The following is a 23095-nucleotide window of genomic DNA, read 5'->3' as shown; positions in this document are numbered from 1 at the left end:
ATAAAAGTTAAAGAAATTCATACTTACCGGCCGTTGTCTTGGTGACGCGTCCCTCTCTTCACATCCAGCCCGACATCCCTGGATGACGCGGCAGTCCATGTGACCGCTGCAGCCTGTGATTGACCTGTGATTGGCTGCAGCGGTCACATGGCCTGAAACGTCATCCAGGACGTCGGCCCGGATGTCGAGAGGGACGCGTCACCAAGGCAACGGGCGGGAGACCGGACTGGAGAGTTGTCGGTAAGTATGAACGTCTTTTATTTTTATTTTTTACAGGATAGGGGATACATGTCTTGTTTATGGCAGAGCGGGGAGATACCTCCCCGCTCTGCCATAGTTTTCATTGTAGTCCCGGCGGTAGTTACGCCACTGGGCTGTGGCCTGCAGACCGGGTAGTCCCCTGACCTCGCCTCACCTCGCAACGCTCCCGTAATCACGGGTGAACACACGCAGCCACCCATGATTACGGGAGCCCCATAGACTTCTATGGGATGCCCGTGCCGTTATTACGGCATGAAATAGGGCATGTTCTATCTTTTTTAACGGCACGGGTACCTTCCCGTGAGCAAACGGGAAGGTACCCGTGGCTAACAGAAGCCTATGAGCCCGTTATTGCGGGTCGTAATAACGACCCGCAATAACGGGTGTTTTTACGGTCGTGTGCATGAGGCCTTAAAGTGGCAATACCTCAAGGAGCGGTAAGGTTTAAAACAAAAGAAGACCATATATATATGACAGATAAAAATCAAAAATATGACAACTGAGATCATCATTTAAATATATATATATATTTTTTTTTTAAATCAATCCAATTTTATTGATACGAACACAGAAATGAAATAACACATTAACATTCACATTTCAATTTTCCAACATCGTATACAATGGTTACAGCATATCAGAAAAACCCCAACATCCCCCCTCCCCCCCCCGCACAGCCCCCCATCATATCTCCACCTATTGTTTCTAGTACCGTTCCTGGCCAGAGCTCATTTCTCTTATCAAGTTTCCCCACCACCCCTTCTTTGCTCCCAACTCTATCACCTCCAGTTCCTCAGACGACTCTTGCCCTTAATCTACTCAGTTCAGGTGACAGCACCTCAGGATAGGCCAACCATCTGCTCCATTGTTTATCAAATTTTCCTTCCGTGCCCCTTTTCGAATATATCTTATGCTCCATCAGGATATTATAATTCAACATTCCTACAATTTCCCTCATCCCTGGTGGCTCCGCGTCCAGCCAGTGTTTAGCAATTCATTTTGCCAGACTTGCCATTCTGTCACTCTCCAATTCTCCCACTGCTCCCAACAACATAACTTTAGGGTCTGCCGCCAATTCCCGACCATACACCTGCTTTATCAGGTCCAATATTTCCCCCCATAGGGTCCTCAGGGCCTCACATGACCAAAACATATGCAATATGTCCGCCTTCTCCTCCGTGCACCTAGGACATTTAGCATCCGCTCTAATACCCATCTGTTTTAATACCCACGGGGTGCGGTACACTCTATGTATCAGGAAGAGTTGTGATCTCCTCTGCGCCAGACTGAGTGATAAGTGACATGTGGACGCTAATATCTCCTCCCACTCCTCCTCGGTCAATGGACCGACATCCTGTTCCCATTTCGCTTTTACCAGCACCATCGGGTTTCCCAGGTGTTTGGACAGTAAGCTCCTGTACTCCATTGAGATCAGGCCTTTGGTCGTGTCAGCCCGTCCCACATACTCTAGGACCCCAAGAGCACAGACCGTCAGGTCCACTACATGCGCCTGTAGGGCATGACAGATCTGCAAATATTGGTAAAACATATTGTGCTCCAGTGGAAATAGGTCTTTCAACTGCTGAAATGATCTCAGCACGTTATCATCATACAGGTGTTGTAATCGCCTAACCCCTGCCGATTCCCATTTTTGCATGCCCTCTAATTGGTATAGTTCCCACAAGACCGGATTATGCCATAGGGGAGTATATTTAGTACACATTCCCACTCCCAGGATCTGTTTGCATTGCCACCATATTTTATATATTAGGAGTAATGTCGGTTTAGCCCTTGCCAATCTCTTAAAGGTATGTGCTTCCAGACCCTCTAGTGGGTTGAGTCCTCCCCCCAAATATGACAATAAACGTGCGCTGGAGCCCCATGTCTCTGTGTCCTCCCACCCCTTAAACTGTTTTCTCTGGGCAGCCAGATAATATATCCAGGCATTTGGCAGCGCGACCCCTACCCCCCTTCGTCTTTAGGCGATTGCAATTTCTCCAATTTAATCCTTGGAACCCCTTTTTTCCAGACCAGATCCCGAAAGAGATTGTGCAATCGTCTGAACCATTGCTTAGGTATCCATACTGGGGAGTTATGAAGAATATATAAAACTTGAGGCATAAGGATCATCTTGATTAGATTAGTCCTCCCCAGAGCAGAGAGCGGGAGCCTGTTCCAGGCATCTACCTTATGTTTCACCTTGAGCAGCAGTGGTAAAACATTCAAAGACATATAGTCTTGGACCCTAGCCGTCACCTTAACCCCTAGGTACGTAAATTCAGAGACTATCGGAATCCGGGGTCCCCCTCCAGTATCTACAATATTCACCGTGTCAAGTGGCATCAGAGCAGACTTGGTCCAGTTAATATTTAATCCCGAGAACTCCCCAAACCTTGTGATCGTATCCATTGCTACCTTCAGAGTGTTCTCAGCGTCCGTCATATATATTAAAATATCGTCTGCATATAGTGAAATTTTTTCCTCCATTTCCCCATAATGCAAGCCTCTTATGCGCTCCTTCTGTCTTATGAGGCACGTCAGTGGCTCTATCGGCAAGGCGAAAAGCAATGGTGACAGTGGGCACCCCTGGCGCGTACCCTGGGCCAATGAAAATCTCTCGGACATTGCACCATTCACCCGTATGCGGGCTGTAGGGGCCACATACAGCAACTGTACCCATTTCACGAAGTTAGGGCCGAATCCCATCTTTTCTATTACCCACCATAGGTACCCCCATTCTACACAATCGAACGCTTTTGCGGCGTCTAACGTTAGCACCGCCCTTCCTCCTTGATCATCCGGTGTCGCCTGAAGATTTAAAAACAACCGCCTGAGGTTGACAGCCGTCGATTTGGAGGGCATGAACCCCGCTTGGTCTTCATGCACAACATGCTGTACCACCCTATTCAGCCGCAGCTCCAATATCTTTGCCAAAATCTTGACATCCGATGTCAACAAGGATATTGGTCTGTAGGACTCCGGTAATTGACTGTCTTTAACCTCTTTTGGGAGAACCACTATCGTCGCCTCATATAGGGAGTCTGGTAGTTTACCTCTGTCAAAGCTATCCTGCAAAGTACTCAGGTATTGTGGCGCTAATTCCGTCCCATATTCCTTATAGATTTCCCCCGGTAACCCATCTGGACCCGGAGCTTTCTCATTTGCCATATCCCTTATCGCCTGTTCCAACTCCTCCAGCCAAGGTAGGCAAATTAATGTTTCCCAGGTACTCGTCCAATTGCTGTGTGTCGTAATGCACTTTGGATGTATATAGGTCAGTATAAAACCGCTGAAATATTTGCAAGATTTGCCCCGTGTCTGTCTCCACCCTCCCCCCTAAGGCCATGAATGAAATTATTACTCCCATGCGGCTTTGCCATCCTAGTGAGTACTCTCCCCGCCGTTTCCCCTTCTTCATAATATTTCTGTTTTAGGAATAATCGTTTATTATCCGCCATTGTTAGTTGGTGATTTTTTAACAACGTCTGTGCCTCCACCCAATGTCTAAGTGTCTCCTCGGACCCCTCTTCTACATGTCTCTCTTCTGTTTCTGTCACCTGATCCTCTAAACTTTCTCCCAATTGCCTAGATTTAGTTTTTATTCGTTTAATATGTTGAATGAATACTCCTCTCAACCATGCTTTCATGGCGTCCCATAACACCCCTCGCGGCACTGACTCAGTATTAAAATTGAAATATTCTTTTATCAAGTCCCGTATTTCCCCGCCATCCATCAATCTTAGCCAAAACGCATTCAGCTTCCAATTCCCGGGGTTCCTGGTAGGCCTTACACCCACATCCAGCGTCACCGCCATCAAAGAGTGGTCTGACAACGCCCTCTGTAGGTATTCAATTTGAGCTATGTACGGTACTGCTGAAGCTGAGCATGCTACCAAGTCTATTCGTGAAAGAGACTGAAATGTGGACGATGCACACGAGTACTGCCTCACCCCTGGATGTTTATCTCTCCAAATATCCAGCAAGCCCAGTTCTTCCATTAATCTTCCAAAGGCAGTCAGCTCACCCCTTTGCCCTCCCCCTCCTCTGTGAAACCTATCCAACCCTTCAGACATCACTGCATTAAAATCCCCCATCACGATTAGCGGTACCTCAGGCCACCTGGAGAGTTTCTCCGTAACTCGTTTAAGTACAATGCTAGAATAAGGCGGAGGGATATACAGCACTACTAGAATACACTCCCAGTGATATATAGTACAGTGCACTCCCACATACCTCCCCTCCTCATCAGAGAAAGACAAGTGACAGACAAAGGGAAGACTCCTGTGTATCAGCAAACTCACCCCCCTGGAATAAGTCGTATGAAAGGAGTGAAACCCATGTGCGATCCACACTCTCTGCAATAAGGACACAGATTCTCTAGTCAGATGCGTTTCTTGCAGCCCCACTATCGGGCATTTTGCTGTTTAACCCAGTTAAAGATTGCCTGTCGTTTCCTAGCTTCCCGTATTCCCCGGACATTCCAGGATAGACATTTAACCGATCCCATCAGGCGCCATATCTTTGAGAAATTTGTTACTATTCCATCCTGCTCCAGTCAAGATATTAGGCCGTGCGTTCCCTCCCTCCTCCCCTCCCCCCCCAACAAAACCTCCCCTCCGAAAAGGGTCAGAGCGACATGTACTGTCTCTCCTATCCAGCAGAAACGCACCATAGTGCGAACTTTTGACATGCCCTATTGGCATCTCCCTTTGAACCATTTAACTTTCTCACCACTTCCAGTGAGCACTGGCTCCCACTGCTATTCGTATGTAATAAACAATCCCACACAATCAGCAGAGTTTACAGATACATTAGGTACCCAGTAACAATCCCAAAATAACATTGCCATCAAGTGCGGCCACTCTGTTAAAGGGATACCACCCTGCTGTTTTTCAGACAAGGGTGTTCACACACTTCGGAGAACTGCATAAGAACATATAATGTGCTACAGTCCCGTAAACGCCAACATGGCTCCAGACTTCACCGCCCAGGCGGGCTTTCACGCATCTTCTTCTCCAGCCGGTCTCCGCAGCCGTGCCTCATTGCTATCCAGCCATCTGGCAGCCTCTCTGGGGTTCTCAAAGAATGAAGCAGTCCCAAATGCAACCACCCGCAATTTAGCCGGATACATCATGGAGTATGGTATGGACAGGTTCCTCAGACGTTTCTTTACGTCCCAATATTGCAGCCGCTTCTTCTGTACTTCCGCAGAGAAATCCGGATAAAAGGATATTTTGGCGCCATTGATGGAGATATCCTGCCGTTCCCTTGCCTTCCTCAGTATCTTATCTCTGTCCTTGTAGTGTAACAGCTTCACTAAGACCGGTCTCGGGGGCCTCCCCGGTGGTCCCGGTCTGGTTGGTACTCTGTGCGCTCTTTCAACAGCATATAAAGGAGACAGCTCTTCCCGGCCAAACTGCTCCAGCCGCCATTTTTCAAAAAACTCATCCTAGTTATTGCCCTCCGTTTTTTACGGCACTCCTACCAACCGCACGTTGTTTCTGCGTAACTGATTTTCCAAATCATCCGCCTTAGCCTGCAGGGCTACCACCTCCAAGGACTGAGACTGCACATCCCGCCTGAGCTCCGGCAGAACATCTTCCACTTCAGACACTCTCCCCTCAATAACTGTGGTTCTTTCTGCCACTTTCTGTAAATCATTGCGTAACAGCAGAATATCCTCCTTCAGGCTTCCCACCTGCCCGGTCAGCATAGATAAGATCAAGGAGTTCTGCTTCACCGCAGCGAATATATCTGTGAGGGAAGACTCCTTCACCTGGTCTCTCCTGCTATGCGTTCTGCCTCCATCTTCCTCAACACGCCTGTCCCGCCGCTGACTCCCCAGCTCTTCCTCCTCCTCACTCACCGTGTCCCCTCCCAGCACGGAGTATCTGGAGCCCGAGGCCATGCTGTCTCCCTTCCCACTGCCAGCCACCGGCGTCTTGCCTGCTGCAGATCCGCTCGCACGAGGGGTTCTTGCAAATCTCTCCAGCCTGTCTGCTGCTTCAGACCACATGTGCCTGTTCCTGCATTCAGTCTCCTTGGCGCCATCTTGTCTTCTCGGCCCCGGACTCGCCGGCGGCGTTTTTTGTTTCTTAGAACGGGTCATTGCAGCTGTATTAAGCCTCCCAGCCTCCAGATCGGTGAATATTACCGGGTAAATCAGGGATAATCAGTACTTTCAGGATGGACACAGCAGGAGCTCTAGCCACACACGTCCTCTTACATCTGCTACTAGGCCACGCCCCCATCATTTAAATATATTTAGAGGGTAGTCAACATTAAGCCCACCCGGATGTAGTGAATTCAATTTATTAATCCAGAAGACTTCTCGTTTTTTTAGGATCAATTCCCTATCTCCCCCCTCCCCCCACGTTTCAAAGGAGGGACCCTGTCAAGTATGGTAAACCTGAGTTGACGTACAGTATGTCCCATCTCCACAAAGTGTCGTGGTATGAGGAATTCGACTTTTTCAGTCCGTATACTGGATTTATGCTTATTTAACCTTAATCTACAGTCTGTTGTGGTTTCCCCCACATAGATAAAGTTACACGGGCATTATAGCACATATATAACAAAGTCACTTCTACAGGTACACAGGGTGGGCCATTTATATGGATACACCTAAATAAAATGGGAATGGTTGGTGATATTAACTTCATGTTTGTGGCACATTAGTATATGGGAGGGGGGAAACTTTTCAAGCTGGGTGTTGACCTTGGTGGCCATTTTGAAGTCGGCCATTTTGTATCCAACTTTAGTTTTTTCAATGGGAAGAGGGTCATGTGACACATCAAACTTATCGAGAATTTCACAAGAAAAACAATGGTGTGCTTGGTTTTAACGTTACTTTATTCTTTCATGAGTTATTTACAAGTTTCTGACCACTTACAAAATGTGTTCAAAGTGCTGCCCATTGTGTTGGATTGTCAATGCAACCTACTTCTCCCACTCTTCACACACTGATAGCAACACCGCAGAAGAAATGCTAGCACAGGCTTCCAGTATCCGTAGTTTCAGTTGCTGCATATCTCGTATCTTCACAGCATAGACAATTGCCTTCAGATGACCCCAAAGATAAAAGTCTAAGGGGGTCAGATCGGGAGACCTAGGGGGCCATTCAACAATTGCTACATGATGATGTGTTTCCCTCTTTATGCACTGAAGCTGGCACGTTCCCTGAGTTTTTCCAGCAAGATGGTGCACCACCACATTATGGGTGTCAGGTCCGAGCATTCCTAGATGAACATTTTCCTGGAAAGTGGATTGGTCGTCGTGGGCCAGTTGAATGGCCCCCTAGGTCTCTCGATCTGACCCCCTTAGACTTTTATCTTTGGGGTTATCTGAAGGCAATTGTCTATGCTGTGAAGATAAGAGATGTGCAGCAACTGAAACTACGGATACTGGAAGCCTGTGCTAGCATTTCTTCTGCGGTGTTGCTATCAGTGTGTGAAGAGTGGGAGAAGAGGGTTGCATTGACAATCCAACACAATGGGCAGCACTTTGAACACATTTTATAAGTGGTCAGAAACTTGTAAATAACTCATGAAAGAATAAAGTAACGTTAAAACCAAGCACACCATATGTCCAGATGAGACTCTTAATCACATGTTTTTTGTACATGGTCACATTGTTACATTGTGCGATTTTTATATGTTTTGTAGAAATTGCTATTAATCACAACCCTTGTTTTTTGAACTGTGTTCTCTGTATTTATACTTGTGTGACACTATCACTGTTTGCTTGAAAATGCTTCCATTGAGGAAGTGAAACGTTGCATTTGTCGGGTGAATAAACTTCACTTTTTTTCGTGAGTGCTGCTTCCATGCTCTTGTCTTTTTGTTATATATATATATATATATATATATATATAAAATGGTTTCAAAGGTGTACATCGCCTTTAAGATCATAAGTCAATGTGTAATGTTATTAATTAAATTTTTCATGTGGCGTTATGATGTTATTTTGGGACATTTCAGTCATGTCTTGGCACAGAAGTGTACCACATATCATGTGGGATAGACGAGACAGAGGCACCAAAAATAGCTCCTGTAGATGAAAACAAATCTGCTGCGGCCATGTAGAGTTTGTCGCTTAACTGCTGAGGGAATCTTTATAAATACCATGTTGAAACACCGGCTTTTATGGGGGGAGGGGTCTTGACACCTGTCGCACTGTTTCTGTGCTCTTGATTTAACGGCACATGAGCATATTTTAACTGTAGGCGATACAGAAAGACCCAGTCTATGGGGTTACACTGCAAGCAGAGTAGTGTTACTGTATATCAATCACCTGTCATCTGCTGTCAGGCTGATGTTATTTTTTCTCCCTGTCAGTCCTGCATCCTATCAGTGAAAGTCATGAATGTTTTATGTTCATGAACCTTGCAGAAAGCTCAAAGGGAAGCTCTCAGAAATATTTCTATTGTTGTCTTCCACTAAAAACTTGCAAGGAATTACAATGAGAATATCTTCGATGCTAGGAAAGGTAATTTGAAATTGGAAAATGTCATTTTGTGCTCCTATCAGACTTTGTCTTTACTGTTTTACCCTAAGGGTATGTTGACATGGCCTATTTTCAGCCGTTTTTCGGGCCGTAAACACACGATAAACTGCTAAAAATGCGGGGGCTGGACACCTCCAAACATCTGGTCATTGATTTCAATGAGAAAAACGGCATTCCGTTCCCACGGGGTGTTTTTTACGTGGCTGTTTTTAAAAAGAAGTGCATGTCACTTCTTGAGCCTTTTTTGGAGCTGTTTTTCATTGACTCAATAGAAAAACAGCTCCAAAAACAGCCAGAAAAAAAACGCAGCAAAAAACGCAAGTTGTGTAAAAAACGGCTGAAAATCCGGAGCTGTTTACCCTTGAAAACAGCTCCGTATTTTCAGCCGTTTTTTGTTAAGTATGTGAACATACCCCTAACTTACCAGTACAGTGGTTATTCCCCTTTTTTTTAATATAAAGTTTGGAGTTCTTTTAGTTTTTTTTATTGCCATTAAGAAATTATAGAAAAACTGAGACATTCACCCATGTTGATCAATGCTTTTGCGCCATTTTGGTGCATTTTACGTCAAAATGGTGTCTAATCTGCTGTGCAACATATTTATTTACCATTTGCAGCAGAATTTAGAACCATTTGTGCCATGCATGTCCGTTTGTAAAAGTGGAGTAAAAAGCAGGTGCGGCTTGCTGCTCGACAAAAAAAGTTGTATCTTTACTCCCCACGGGCCCTGGTGTAAGAAAAGTAATGTAATTGTAGCCAGTGTAAGGGTGGAAATGATTAAGATTGGCATTTCATGTGCCAGTCTTAAACTGTACTGTGATTCAGGAAAATGTGTCAAATTTATCAAGAGACGTGTGCCTCTTAATAAGTATTTAAAAACTTTGCCTGTCCATTGATGCAAGAAAAATCAAATCTATGCTTGCCATGAGCAAGCATAGATTTGTGCTATAATTTACGCCAATTTCAGTGGGTCTCCCGCTAAACCTGACCAAAAACAGCAATTTGCACCATAATTTGCAACTTTTTAACACCACAAAATTGCCGTAAGCTCGTTAATAAATTCCCCCTGAAAGTTAATGGCAGTGATACAAATGCAGACATAAATTTGTCGCAAAACATTTCCATATAGTAGCTAAACATTAACTTAGAAATTGGCTAAAATGACACCACTTTTGATAGTTGTGGGCCTATGTGTTTTTTGCTTGGTGGACGGAACAGCATGTAACAAAACACTATTTCTATCTATGACATGCACCACTCGGGCGTCTGTGAAAAACATTGGGGGCTAAATCATTCTCCTATTGCCCTTGATATCTGACATTTCATTTTAAAAATGTTCCTAATATGTCGGTAAGCTCTTGAATGATGAGTTTACTGATAATAAACATGCATTTTTATTTACCTCACCCCCCACTCAGACTATAAATGTGCTGGGTCTTTAAACAGACCTCCCCCTTTTGAGGAATGTTGTTCCTAAGGCCTTATTCACACGAGCGTATTTCACGTCCGTGTTAATACAATGGATGTCACACAGACCTATGCAATTCAATGGAGCCATTCAGACGTGTTTTTCACACAGCGTGTGTCCGCTGCGTGAAACTCACTGCATGTCCTATACTTGTGCGTTTTTTGCGCATCACGCACCCAATGAAGTCAATAGGTGCGTGAAACAAACGGAGATAACACGGACGTCATCCGCGTGCTGTCCGTGTTTTTCACGCACAAGTTGCTAAAGAAATGAGGAAAAAATAAAAACACCTCCTTCAGGTTTTTTTGCTGACGTAATAACCGCATAACATACGGATGACCTACGCGCGTAAAAAAAAAAGGGGTGCACCATACACAGATGTCACATGGAACTGCAACGCAGGAAAAACTCTGCGTCTTTTACGTGCACAAAACTGGTTCGTGTGAATAAGGCCTAAGACCCAGACTCCACATAATGTGGGCCATTTTTAGCTTACAGATTTATTGTAAAGATATAATACACACCAAACACTTATACACATTCTTAAAGGTATTATTTGGTATGACATTAGAGGGCTTTCATGAATATTTATAGGCATTTCTAGGCCATCTATTCTGTGCCAGAAATATTACAAAGCACATTCTATTTATCGAGTTGAAAAATTTGCTGTACTCCATGTGGTCAGTTTGGGAAATGTAAATAAATGTCAAAAGAAATTATAGGGTGACAAAAGTTATTCATTCCCTTCACGCACTTTCACTGTATTTTAAAGACCGGTCTGATGTAGCTGGAACTCCTGGAACAGAAGATTACAGTCAATGCCTGTCACTGGCAGCCTAACACGATGCTTGATAAGTGGTTTCAGTGGGTTTTAGATAGCGGATGTATCTAAGGATGTTGTGCTGTAAGAAACTTCTACGTTTATTATGATGCTCTGTAGGATATATACAAAAGTATAGTAGTAAAAATAACGCATTCAGGTGATTTGGACACTCTTTTACAGGTTTCATACAGAATAAACTTTCTCTGATTACTGAAAATCATAGAAGTGTAGTCTTTACATTAGACAAGTATAGTTATCTTATAGAGGCTCTGTCACCAGATTATAAGTGCCCTATCTCCTACGTAATCTGATCAGCGCTGTAATTTAGATAACAGTGGTTTTTATTTTGAAAAACGATCATTTTTTAGCAAGTTATGAACAATTTTAGACTTATGCTAATTAGTTTCTTAATGCCCAACTGGGCATTTTTTAACTTTTGACCAAGTGGGCGTTGTAAAGAGAAGTGTATGACGCTGACCAATCAGTATCATACACCTCTCTCTGTCACGGCGCGAAGTGTGGACCCACTGGGCCGTACCGCGTAGCGGGATAGCAGCTGGCCAACTAGGTGCAAAACAATGTCTCTAGTCCAGAACGGGTACCTGAGGCAATGTAGACAGTAGCGGAGACACAACTTGACTTTCACCGTAGATGGCACAGTAGATGCAGCGGAAGACACGACTTGACTCTCACTGTAGATGGCACAGTAGATGCAGCGGAAGACGCGACTTTACTTTCACTGTAGATGCCACAGTAGATAGGATAGCACGGGATACAGGGTACAGGCAGCAGGAACGGGTAACACTGGGAACTGGAAAACACTGGGAGACCATTTGCAAGACAAACTTTAGGTATACAAAAACGCTCAGGCAAGGAACAAGAGGGCAGAGCCCTTTTTATAGTCCAGCAGCATTCTGGGCTAATTACTGATAATAGAGAGTTGGACACGTATTGGCCCTTTAAGGCCGTGTACGCGCGGGCGCGCGTGCCCTGCGGGAACCAGTCACAGAACCCGGAAGTGAGTGCCGGCATCTCCCTGGAGGGAGATGCCGCCGGGAACACAGACGTCCATGAATGGAGCCGTCAGATGGTAAGTCTGAACGACGGTCCGCAGCCATAGACGTTACAGTCTCCATTCATGCCCATTTGTACTCACAGCACAGCGTGATCTCGCGAGATCATGCTGTGCTTTCACATACACCCACATTAACTTTACTGAAGTGTCTTGAGAGTGTATAGACATTGCCTCCAGCCAGGATGGGATGTCTATTCACACTCCCGACACTTCTGTAAAGTTACTATAATGCCGGGGTAGGGAGACAGACAGGTGAGCCCTAATCTACCCGCCACTCAGTCCCTGCCTACTTGCATGGCCCATCCTAGGCGATGGCGTACAACTGGGCGACGGTCCCTACGCTCAATAAGTGCACGACAGACAAACAGACAAGGGTACACAGAAGCAAAGGGAAATGGGGCAGTTGCCCATGGCAACACCGTGAGCAACAAGGGTAGTGAACGAGCCGAGTCAAACCAGGAGTGTACGAGGTACCAAACGCAGAGCAGGAGAGTAGTCAGTAAAGCCAGGGTCAAATTGAAGCAGAGGTCAATAGTACAAGCAGGAACAGCAGAGCCAGGAAACCAGACAGAATCACAGGCAAAGGAAAAGCAGGAAATGAAGGTATAAGTAGACCGAGGGCAGGAGCTAGCTCCGTCTGGCCAGGCTGTGATAGGTTCTCCCACTCCTCAGCTTACCAGCCTGAGTGGTAGCAGATCGAGTCACTCTATCAGACCTAAGAGCAGATACAGGCTGATTAATCACGGGCGTCGACACAGAAGCTGTGTCTGGTAAATCCTTTACCGTTACTGTGGGACTTAATCACAGCACAGCGCAATCTCACGATATCACGCTGTGAATGACAGCACAGCGTGAGTAAGTCCCACAGAAACTTTACCGAAGTGTCGGGAGTGCGAATAGACATCGCATCCTGGCTGGAAGTGATGTCTATTCACTCCCAAGACCATTCAGTAAAGTTAATGTGGGTGTATGTGACAGCACAGTTTGATGACCTATTGTTTATATCAAATTGTAAACATATTTTTTAAGAGTTTTTGAGTGATATATTGATTTTTTTTTATTTTTTTTTCCACGTCATTATCTATATTGAAAAATTATCCTAAAAGTTTTCACTCTGGCCACTGAGTCTCACAATACACTGAGACTTCCTGTTTTGTAAGATCACTTCATAGCAGTCATCTTATTATCATTACAGGCAGGATTATAATGAAATGTTACACCTATATATTGATAGCACAGGATCCACCATTGACAATATGTGAAGGACACAGCTCCCCTCCTCCCCCTTCCTGCATAATGACCTCTACACAGGTAATAGAGGATGCTTCTCCTATAGAAATCAATAGGTCCTCTCCTGTTCACAGGCTCCTATGGTCAATGGTGGCTGCTGTGAAACGTATCTTTAAATAATGTTACCACAGCTTAGGCAAGATGGCTGCCCTCATAATCATGGACAGAAAATAAACTAAAAAAATCTGCAATCAAAAAATAAAAACAGATCAGAATTTTTTTTTCACTATCTGGTTTTATTTAGGAAAAACAATATAGTTGACACTTTACCTTTAAACTAGTGCGCACTAGGTGTGCCACCGCTATACTGTACAACCCCTTGATCTGGAGTTTAGGACGCTGTTCACTGTTGAGACGGCTCAAAAGAATTTGTCATGTAGGTGGCACAACTTGAGTAGGGCCCTGCCTGTCAGCATCACTCAAGGTGCTTTTGGGGAAACCCACTTAAAATACGTCAAATTGTATGTTCCTTGTGAGCAGAGGCTTTATTACGCAGTGAGAGATGATTCTGGGGTTATGATGACTAATAATTTATCATTTATATTCTATTTAGAATTTCCATGATTTCCTTGGGCTTGCATGTGTTTCCAATTTTCTCCCACCCTCCAAAGACATACTGATAGGTCAGTTGCTTAGCCATAAAATTGTCCCTAGCCTACTGTATGTTAGATAGGATGTGCACAGTGCTTAGAATATGTTGGCACAATACATATAACTAAATAAATACAATAATAAAATATTTCCCTGGTCTAGGTTTAATTAAACACAGATTTTTTTGTGGGTTTTCATCACTTTAAAAGTGTATCCTGCTGAAACTGCACACAGGTTTCCTGTGACATTCCACATAGTCTCTAATGTACACATTTGTTGGGTTAGAATTCTTGTGTAAGTGATGAATCTGGAGTATTTACATAGACACTGCTCTACACACGGCAAGTGATATGCAGGTTACAGAACTGTGCTTTCAATTAACATTTGTAGAAGGGTTACTGAGACATTCAAGAGCAGCAAAATTGTAAATCAGATTTTTTTAATTTTTTAATAAATGGATTTTTTCACTTATTATATAAAGTATTGTTCCTATTATGAAATTATGACATCAGGTTAAAGGAGTTATCTGGGTTCCAAAACTTTTTTGTTAATGGCTGAAAATTAACAAAAAAAGTAGTACTCACCTATTCTTTCCCCCGGCGATCCAGCGCTGACGCTCCCCCAGCACTCCTGCTGATTGTTTACATCCACGTAGTATGTGACAGCTACAACCAATCAGGGGGCTCGGCGGTGACGAATCCTATTTCTGGCATAATGTCAGAAATACAACACATGACAACTGAGCCCTCTAAAGATAGCCGGGGGGAGGGGGGATAGGTGGGTATTTCTCCTTATGTTAGTTTATCTCATTTTGAGCCATTAGCAAAGAATTTTCGGAACTTGGCGAGCCCCTTTAATTCCTTGGTTAGGGCGCTCGCCCTCACTATAAACGGACGTAAACAAATGCTACAGAAAGTGGATGTTTTATAGAATCACCAAACATAATATTCATTCTATGACTTTAATTCAACCAATATCATCAAATGACTGCCTACGTACTTTACAGACAATCCACATATATAGAAATAACCTTTGAACAACATAAGTCTGACCCTGGAATTCTAGAGAATTGTTTACATTCTGCGCATTCCTGACATTTACATTTTTAATACATAAGTAAGCAGACACTGGACATTCCTTGGGGAAGAAACATAACCCGATGTAACATTTCGACTATGCCAAAAAATATCCTTTAGTTTTAGACTGAGCTCTTCTTTAGGCCTCGTTTACACGAACGTATTATACGCGCGTGCGACGCGCGTGCTTTGCACGCATGTCGTACGCACCTATATTAGTCAATGGGGCTGTTTAGACGATGCGTGAATTGCGCTCAGCGCGTGTGCGCAGAAAAAAACTCACGACATGTTCTATAATCGTGCGTTTTTCGCGCACTCACGCACCCATTGAAGTCAATGGGTGCGTGAAAACCACGCATGCCGCACGGAAGCACTTCCGTGCGAACTGCGTGATTCGCGCAAGAGCTGTCAAACTCCTGAATGTAAACAGAAAAGCACCACGTGCTTTTCTGTTTACAAACATCCAAACGGAGTGTCAAATTCGAGATGAGAGCAGCACCGAACTTCACCGGGTTCGGCCAAACTCGTTTTGACCGAAACCGGTAAAAAATGTTCGGGTACGCGACGTCAGGAGACAGTCACTGTCCACGGTGCTGAAAGCGTTAAACTGGTTCAGCACCATGGACAGTGACTTCCGCTCCGAAAATCCATGAACCTGTAAAAAAAAAAAGACGTTCTGACTTACCGATAACTCCGGTCCGACCTCCCGGGATGACAGTTCAGTCCAAATGACAGCTGCAGCCAATCACAGGCCAAGCACAGGCTGCAGCCAATCACAGGCTGCAGCGGTCTCATGGACTGCGGCGTCATCCTGGGAGGTGGGGCCGGATGGCAAGAGAGGGACGCGTCACCAAGGCAACGGCCGGGAGCCCGGACTGGGGGAAGCAGGAAGTTCTTGGTAAGTATGAAAGTCTTTTTATATTCACAGGTTGGTGTATATTGTGATCGGCATTCACTGTCGAGGGTGCTGAAAGAGTTACTGCCGATGAGTTAGCTCTTTCAGCACCTTGGACAGTGACGGGCCTCGACTACCTCATCTCTATGATGGCGGCTGCGTGAAAATCACGCAGCCGCGCATCATGACACACGGAGCTGTCAAATGCCTTTTGCGCGTTTAAAACGCAACAAGGCTGCGTATACGCAGTGCATACGCCATACAAACGCGCGCAAAACGCAGCGTTTTTTGCGCGCGCAAAACGCACACGCTCGTGTAAATGAGGCCTTAAGAACAGTGTTATTACTAGTAGCGATAATACTTATGTTGTTTTAAAGTACAGTCCATTATATATAATTCCTTATATTATCCACAGTTAGATATGATTCATATTTTTTAGATATCAGTCAAGCAGTTATGAAATCATTCCGATTCCTTTAAGAACAGAGGTTTGTCTATTAAAATGATTTGGAATGACATTCTTACAAGCAGTGTAAACTCTGCCAGCTTTTTGTGCCATGTAGACCTCTTTGTGACTATCTGGCAAGCTTTCAAAGTCATAAAGTTTTATAGTTTATTAGATGAAACCATAAAGTATTGAAATTAAAAGACTTTAGGGAAGCTGGTTATGTGTCCTCCAACAACACGTGAGCAGCCTCCTTAAAGATATTTAATACAATCAGTTTTATATATCGTACACAATTCTCCATGATACATCCTCATTAAAGCTGATTAAAGCCACTGTGTTACCGGCAAATAGTCGCGTCAGCCATTCTGGGGTAAAACAATGCGTCCTTCATGCCTCAGGGATGGTATTTATTTCTATGAAATTGGTGTGAAGTTTTCAATATTAAGTGAGGACATGCAATGCCTATAGAGTAACAAGGTTTTTTGCTTTTAGAAGATCATGATCTATAGAGATGTCGTAACAATAAATATCAACCATCTTCTCCAGTTCACGGTGCATATTAAGCCATGTTTTCAATTTGACCTTGCTTTATTTAGAAATGCTATATTTCCACTATGAAGCACTCCAATCCACCCTGACTATTTAACCTAAGAAAATGCAATGCATTCAATGGGTGTTCTATGTGAGGTATGGAAACAGACGAGCAAGCGTGCTTAGCTGTTTCCATAATTCCCATAAAAGTGAAGGGAGAGATACGCACACATGCGGCAGTTACCTCAGCTGGGACCCATATCTATTTAACTCTAGAAAAAGTACCCGGTGCTGCCCAGGTATAACGTGTCGGTCTGTCTGTTTGAGTGTTCATTGGATTTGTTCCAAGGGTGCCCAGGAGTCTAATCCATGCCCTTATATTTTCTTGGTTTCTGGGGAAATTGCTAGTAGCCCTATATACCCCAGCAGTTACACACTGTTTATTTAAATTTTAACTTCCTAAATACCTAACAGCTAAACTGGTAGGAAATGGAGTCATAAGACTGTGACAGAGCCTGTTGATTTACAACATTGGCAGTTTTATTACCAGTTGGCCATATACTATGGTTGGATCATAATTGAAAACAGCATCATGCATGAAAGTCCACTCATTAGCACGTTGAACATGATGGGCTCTATCAGCTTGCTGACTGGCCTTGGTTCAGACAGGAGTCTTTGCACTTCTGAGAGCCACCTGTCTGATCTGTTGCTGAGAAAGCCAGAGATTGCTGAGGAGTTGCAGCAGCTCGAGCAGGAGTATGACGCATTTGATCAGCTTGCAGCTGGACAAGAGGAGTCTCTACTGCTAGTAATGCATCTTTCCTCCTGGCCATCAGTAATCTGATTGGTTGCTGTGGGTAACCGCTCCACTGTACCTTCCCATCTAGGATTATCTTGTAAAGTGCACTACCTGCTACTGCAAGATAAAAACATCTTTACTATAAAAGCGAATGTCTGTATTCACTTTTATAGTATTGGATCGTGATCATGTGATAATGGCTGATAACAGAGAGCGACAGCAAGGTTGGGACATTTACAAAAACCTTCCGGAACACCCGATGTACCTATGTGCCAAATTTGAGGTCAAACAGTTCAGGTGTTTGGATGCCTATAGAGGATGACAAACAGACATTTGCTATAATGGCTGATAACAGAGAACAATGGCAAAGTTTGGACCTTTGCGAAAACCTTCCTGAACATGCGATGTACCTATGTGCCAAATTTGGGATCAAATAGTTCAGGTGTTTGGATGCGTATAGGGGACAGACAAACAGACATTGACTTTTATAATATAGAATAGCAGAGTTACCCGGCTTTACACTTGTCCATTTGTTTGTTGTTTGTGTGTTTGGTTAAAAATTTCATTTCCTACTGATATGAAGCCGACATATCCAATAAAGTCCAAGTGCAGGGTTCCTTTTTGGAGGAATGACTGGTCTGAAAGGGGTTCAATTTATGGGAATGCTGAAATCCACGGGCTTGGTTCTGTTGAGAGATTTCAGCAGCTCGGGCAGCAGCCATTCTCTTTGCCACAGGAGTCTTTTGTCTAAGTGCAGGGTTCCTTTTTGGAGGCATGACTGGTATGAAAGGGTTTCAATTTATGAGATTGCTCAAATCCAGTATAGGTACAGTTCATTTACAGCGAGTAACACGTCGAGTAAAGAAAAATGGCTTGGTTATTCTGGAAACCTGGTCTAAAACTGTGTGTATTTGAGTGAGGCTAAGAATGAAGGACCTGTGAGCTTCTATTGGCTAATACGGGTCATGTGATATGGAGGAAGGTCCTTGATGTGGAAGCAAGTGGTGTCATATTTGCTTTTGTGAATACGTCGAGAACGGTAGGTCCTAGAGAGCTGAAAACTGGTCTAAGACCCTTCGGAAGCGCGTGATTTACTTATGTGCCAAATTTGATGCAGATTGGTCCAGTCGTTTGGCCGTGCATAAAGAACATGCAACAGACATCAGACAACAGAAATTTATTTAGATAGATAGATAGATAGATAGATAGATAGATAGATAGATAGATAGATAGATAGATAGATAGATAGATAGATAGATAGATAGATTTTCTGTCATGGGAATACCTCAGACTGATTGTTAGAGAAGCGCTATATGACAACCCCATTGAAAAGACTGTGGTTGCTAGTTAGTGTATCCCTATCAATTGTCAAACTTTTCGAAGATCATTAATATGGCCAAGCTTTCCACATATGGCAGCAATAGCAAAAAGCTGTGCACGAAAAGTCACTACGTAGCTATAGCACAAAATGAGGAATAAAAAACCCAACTTGTGATGTTTACCTTTGGAAGACGTGTGGTTCTTAACTTTGTAACTTTTTATTTCATTTCTTGAAACCACTAAGTATAGTTTAACATATTTTTTTCTCTCTCTCTCCTCTTTGGCACTAGTGGTGACATTCAGAAATGCAGTAACAGAGCCTCAGGAGTCTCCATCAAAGGGTCAAGCAGCAGCTCGAGTGAAACTGACACCAGCTCTGAATCAGACTCGGAGAGTGAGAGTAGTTCCAGCGAGAGTGAGAGCAGCAAGCCATCTGCATGTACCAGCCCCGAGGTAAGCAATTCTCCAGAGTTTTCTCATAAAGACGTGGGTAGTCTTTGTACACCCATCCACTGAGAATGTTTGAGTCTCTAAGTGCCATATGTAGACTGCTAGTTCACATGCAGGTAGCATGTATCCTGTATGTTTGATGATCCTATTCCTAAAGTGTGGTGGAGATGAGATTTCTGGCTGCATTCTGATATAACAGTTCAATGTAGCGGGAGATTAATAGAGTTCATCCATTTATTACAGAAAACGGTGAGGTTATAGATAGAGCTCTGTGTAGTAATAATACACACAATTGGCAAGTATTTAGTAGTGATCCATTTAATGTGAATGTTTAAATGAAAAAAGTTTAGACGTTTAGACTACAACATTTTGTGTGTAACAGTAAAATAGTAACTTCACAAATGGAATATATATAAAAGATTGCTATGTATACTAAATAATTTCTACCTTGGAAGTGTTAAAAGAAACCTTAGCGTGCACCCCTTAATGATAAACTCATGTCCCCTGAAGATGTATGGAATACACACAATGCGACCTCTTGTTAAATATCTCTTCTACGGTTACAGAGAATCTCTTAAGTCTGCAGCTGGTCACATAGTGTGACTCTTTTCTACTGACTTAAAAGGATTGTAGATCTTTCAATAAATAAATTGAACTAGAGGAGCATATACACTATATGGACAAAAGTATCGGGCCACCTACAGCAGCTTTTATGACATCCCATTCTAAATCCATAGGCATTAATATGGAGTTGGTCCCCCCTTCCCCCTAGCTTCCACTCTTTGGGAGGGCTTTCTACAAAAATTTGGAGAGTTTCCGTGGGAATTTTTATTCTCATTCATCTAGAAAAACATTTGTGAGGTCAGACACTGATGTTGGATGAGAGGGTCTGGTTCGCAATCTCTGTTTTATTTAATCCCAAACGTGTTCAATGGGGTTGAGGTCAGGGCTCTGTAGGGGCCAGTCAAGATTTTCCACACCAAACTCCCACAACATGTCTTCATGGACCTTTATTTGTGCACTGGGGCACAGTTATGCTGGAACAGAAAAAGGCCTTCCCCAAACTGTTCCCTGAAAGTTGCCAACATACAATTGTCCAAAATGTCTTGGTATACTGAAGCATTTAGATTTCCCTTCACTGGAGCAAAGAGGCCTAGGACAACCCCTGAAAAACAATCCACTAGCATTATCCCTCTTCCACCACACTATTCCAGAGCTGTGTTGCTAAAAATTTTGAATGTGCTGTATATAAAGTTTTTTTTAATTAGAGGGTCGTGTTGAAAGATTTTTGCGCATGCTCAGGATTAGATGTGCCGAGCTGCGCTGCAGTGAGGAAGTGAGATATCACATGCCCAGAGAACCGTACAGACAGCAGCACTGGAGACTCTACTGCACATGCTCGCCCTGTACATTCAGGATGAAGCCAGTGAGCATACCCGATTGTCTAATGTTGCACTCTCTGTATACAATGCCTAGATAGAATCTGCGCATGCTTTTCCTGAAACAATTGGGTTGTTCTATAAATTAGGACATGATCTTTATTGTGGGACTATCACTTTAAATGCTGATCTTGGAGAATGCAGCTGCAGAGTGGGGGCAGGGGACTGAATGTTTATGCATGCTTCTTCATACAGGCGGAACTATGGACAGGATAGGAACAGAATATGGATGCATTCCATGTTTAGAGAAGCCTGTATGACAACTTTCTATAAACAATCCTCATCAGCAGCCCCTGAGATGAGACAAAATTTTAATAAAGAAAAACATATACTTTTAGGAGATAGAAATTGAATATTAATGGGTTCTCTAGGATTCAAAATAGATTTTATAGCAGTAGTTTACATTTAGCAAAATACTCTATTTGTGGATTCAGACCCCCCAGCTTTCAAGTATCGCAAAGCGGGACAACCGATGCGGCGCGTGCAGCGGCAATTTGTTTACTTTTAAGCCACACCTCTAACCCCAAGCAATCCCCACCCATACACACCCGGTACAGCCCAGACAGTATCATGCTTCCATAGTGCCCCCCCCCCACAGTATAATGCCCCCATATACTGTGTGGGGTTTCTAATGTGACTAAGCTGCCCCTCACTCAGTATAATGCCAAATAGCTGCCCCCGCACAGTATAATGCCCCCATACAGTATAATGCCCCAAAGATGCACTCATACAGTATAAGCCAACACAGATGCCCACATACAGTAAAATTCCCAAATAGCTGCCCCTATACAGCATAATGCCCAATAGCTGCCCCATACAGTATAATTCCCACACAGAGGCCCCCATACAGTATAATGCCTCATAGTGCGACAATACACTGTAGATAGCGCCTACATAGATGACACCAGTGCCCACATACCACCACAATGCCCACATAGTGCCACAGTACCCACATAAAAAGTGCCAGTGCCCACTTATAAAGTGCCAGTGCCCACATATAAAATGGCACTGCCCACATATAAAATGGCACTGCCCACATAGTGCCACAGTGCCCATGTAGATAGTGCCCATATAATGTCTCAGTGTCCATGTAGATAGTGCCACTGTGCCCACATAGTGCCAGAGTGCCCACATAGTGCCAAGGTGCCCACATATAAAGTGCCAGTGCCCACATATAAAGTGCCAGTGCTCACAGTGCCCATGTAGATGGTGCCTACATAGTGCTACAGTGCCCAGATATTAAGTGCCAGTGCCTACATATAAAGTGCCAGTGCCCACAGTGCCCATATAGTTCACAGTGCCCATGTAGATAGTGCCACACCCCCTTGAAGATAGTGCCACCCTTCCTGTAGATAGCACTAAACCCCCTGTAGATAGCTCCACCCTGCCTGTAGAGAGCGCTAACACCCCCTGTACTGGAATCCCCAGGCAGAGCATCGACCACGCCGTGGCCAGGGATTCCGCTCCAGGAGCAGCTCCTGACATCACTATCCATATGTATAGTGATGCCAGTGGCTTCTCTATGGGGGGAATCCCCGGCCAGAGTGTTGTCAATGCTCTGGCCGAGGATTCCGCTTCAGGAAGAGCCCCTGACGTCACTGTCCATATATGGACAGTTCTGCCAGGGGCTTCTCCAGTAGTGGAATCCCCAGCCAAAGCATAAAATTAAAAAAAATCACGTCTTCATTCTGCACTTAATACCCCATAATGACAAAGTGAAAACAGATTGTTCGTAATCTTTGCTAATTTATTGAAAAATAAAGCCTAAAATATTGCATTGACATAAGTATTCAGACTCTTTACTCAGCACTTAGTTGAAGCATCTTTGGCAGCGATAACAGCCTCCAGTCTTTTTGGGTATGATGCCACAAGGTTTTTATACCTGGATTTTGTGCCATTTTTCCAGATCCTCTCAAGCCCTGTCAGGTTGGATGGGGACCGTTGGTAGACAGTCATTTTCAGGTCTCTCCAGAGTTGTTCGATTGGGTTCAAGTCAGGGCTCTGGCTGGGCCACTCAAGGACATTCAGAGTTGTCCCTAAGCCACGCCTCTGTTGTCTTGGCTGTGTGCTTAGGGTCATTGTCTTTTTGGAAGGTGAACCATTAGCCCAGTCTGAGGTCCAGAG

At 44.0% G+C, this 23095-nt stretch overlaps 1 protein-coding gene across 2 annotated transcripts in view; it reads left to right on the top strand.

Annotated features, from left to right (window-relative positions):
• Window positions 1–23095, top strand: part of AFF3 (ALF transcription elongation factor 3) — a 478799-nt gene that overhangs the window by 386049 nt on the left and 69655 nt on the right. For both annotated transcript variants that reach the window (XM_075852633.1, XM_075852634.1), the window contains exon 8: window positions 19373–19535. In XM_075852633.1, coding sequence (XP_075708748.1) covers window positions 19373–19535 — 163 coding nt within the window. The remainder of the gene's footprint in view (window positions 1–19372; window positions 19536–23095) is intronic.

This window comes from Rhinoderma darwinii, chromosome 2 (genome assembly GCF_050947455.1).
Source record: "Rhinoderma darwinii isolate aRhiDar2 chromosome 2, aRhiDar2.hap1, whole genome shotgun sequence".
Taxonomy (NCBI): domain Eukaryota; kingdom Metazoa; phylum Chordata; class Amphibia; order Anura; family Rhinodermatidae; genus Rhinoderma; species Rhinoderma darwinii.
The sequence above is the reverse complement of the archived record's forward strand: the minus strand, read 5'-3'. Positions and strand labels throughout refer to the sequence as shown.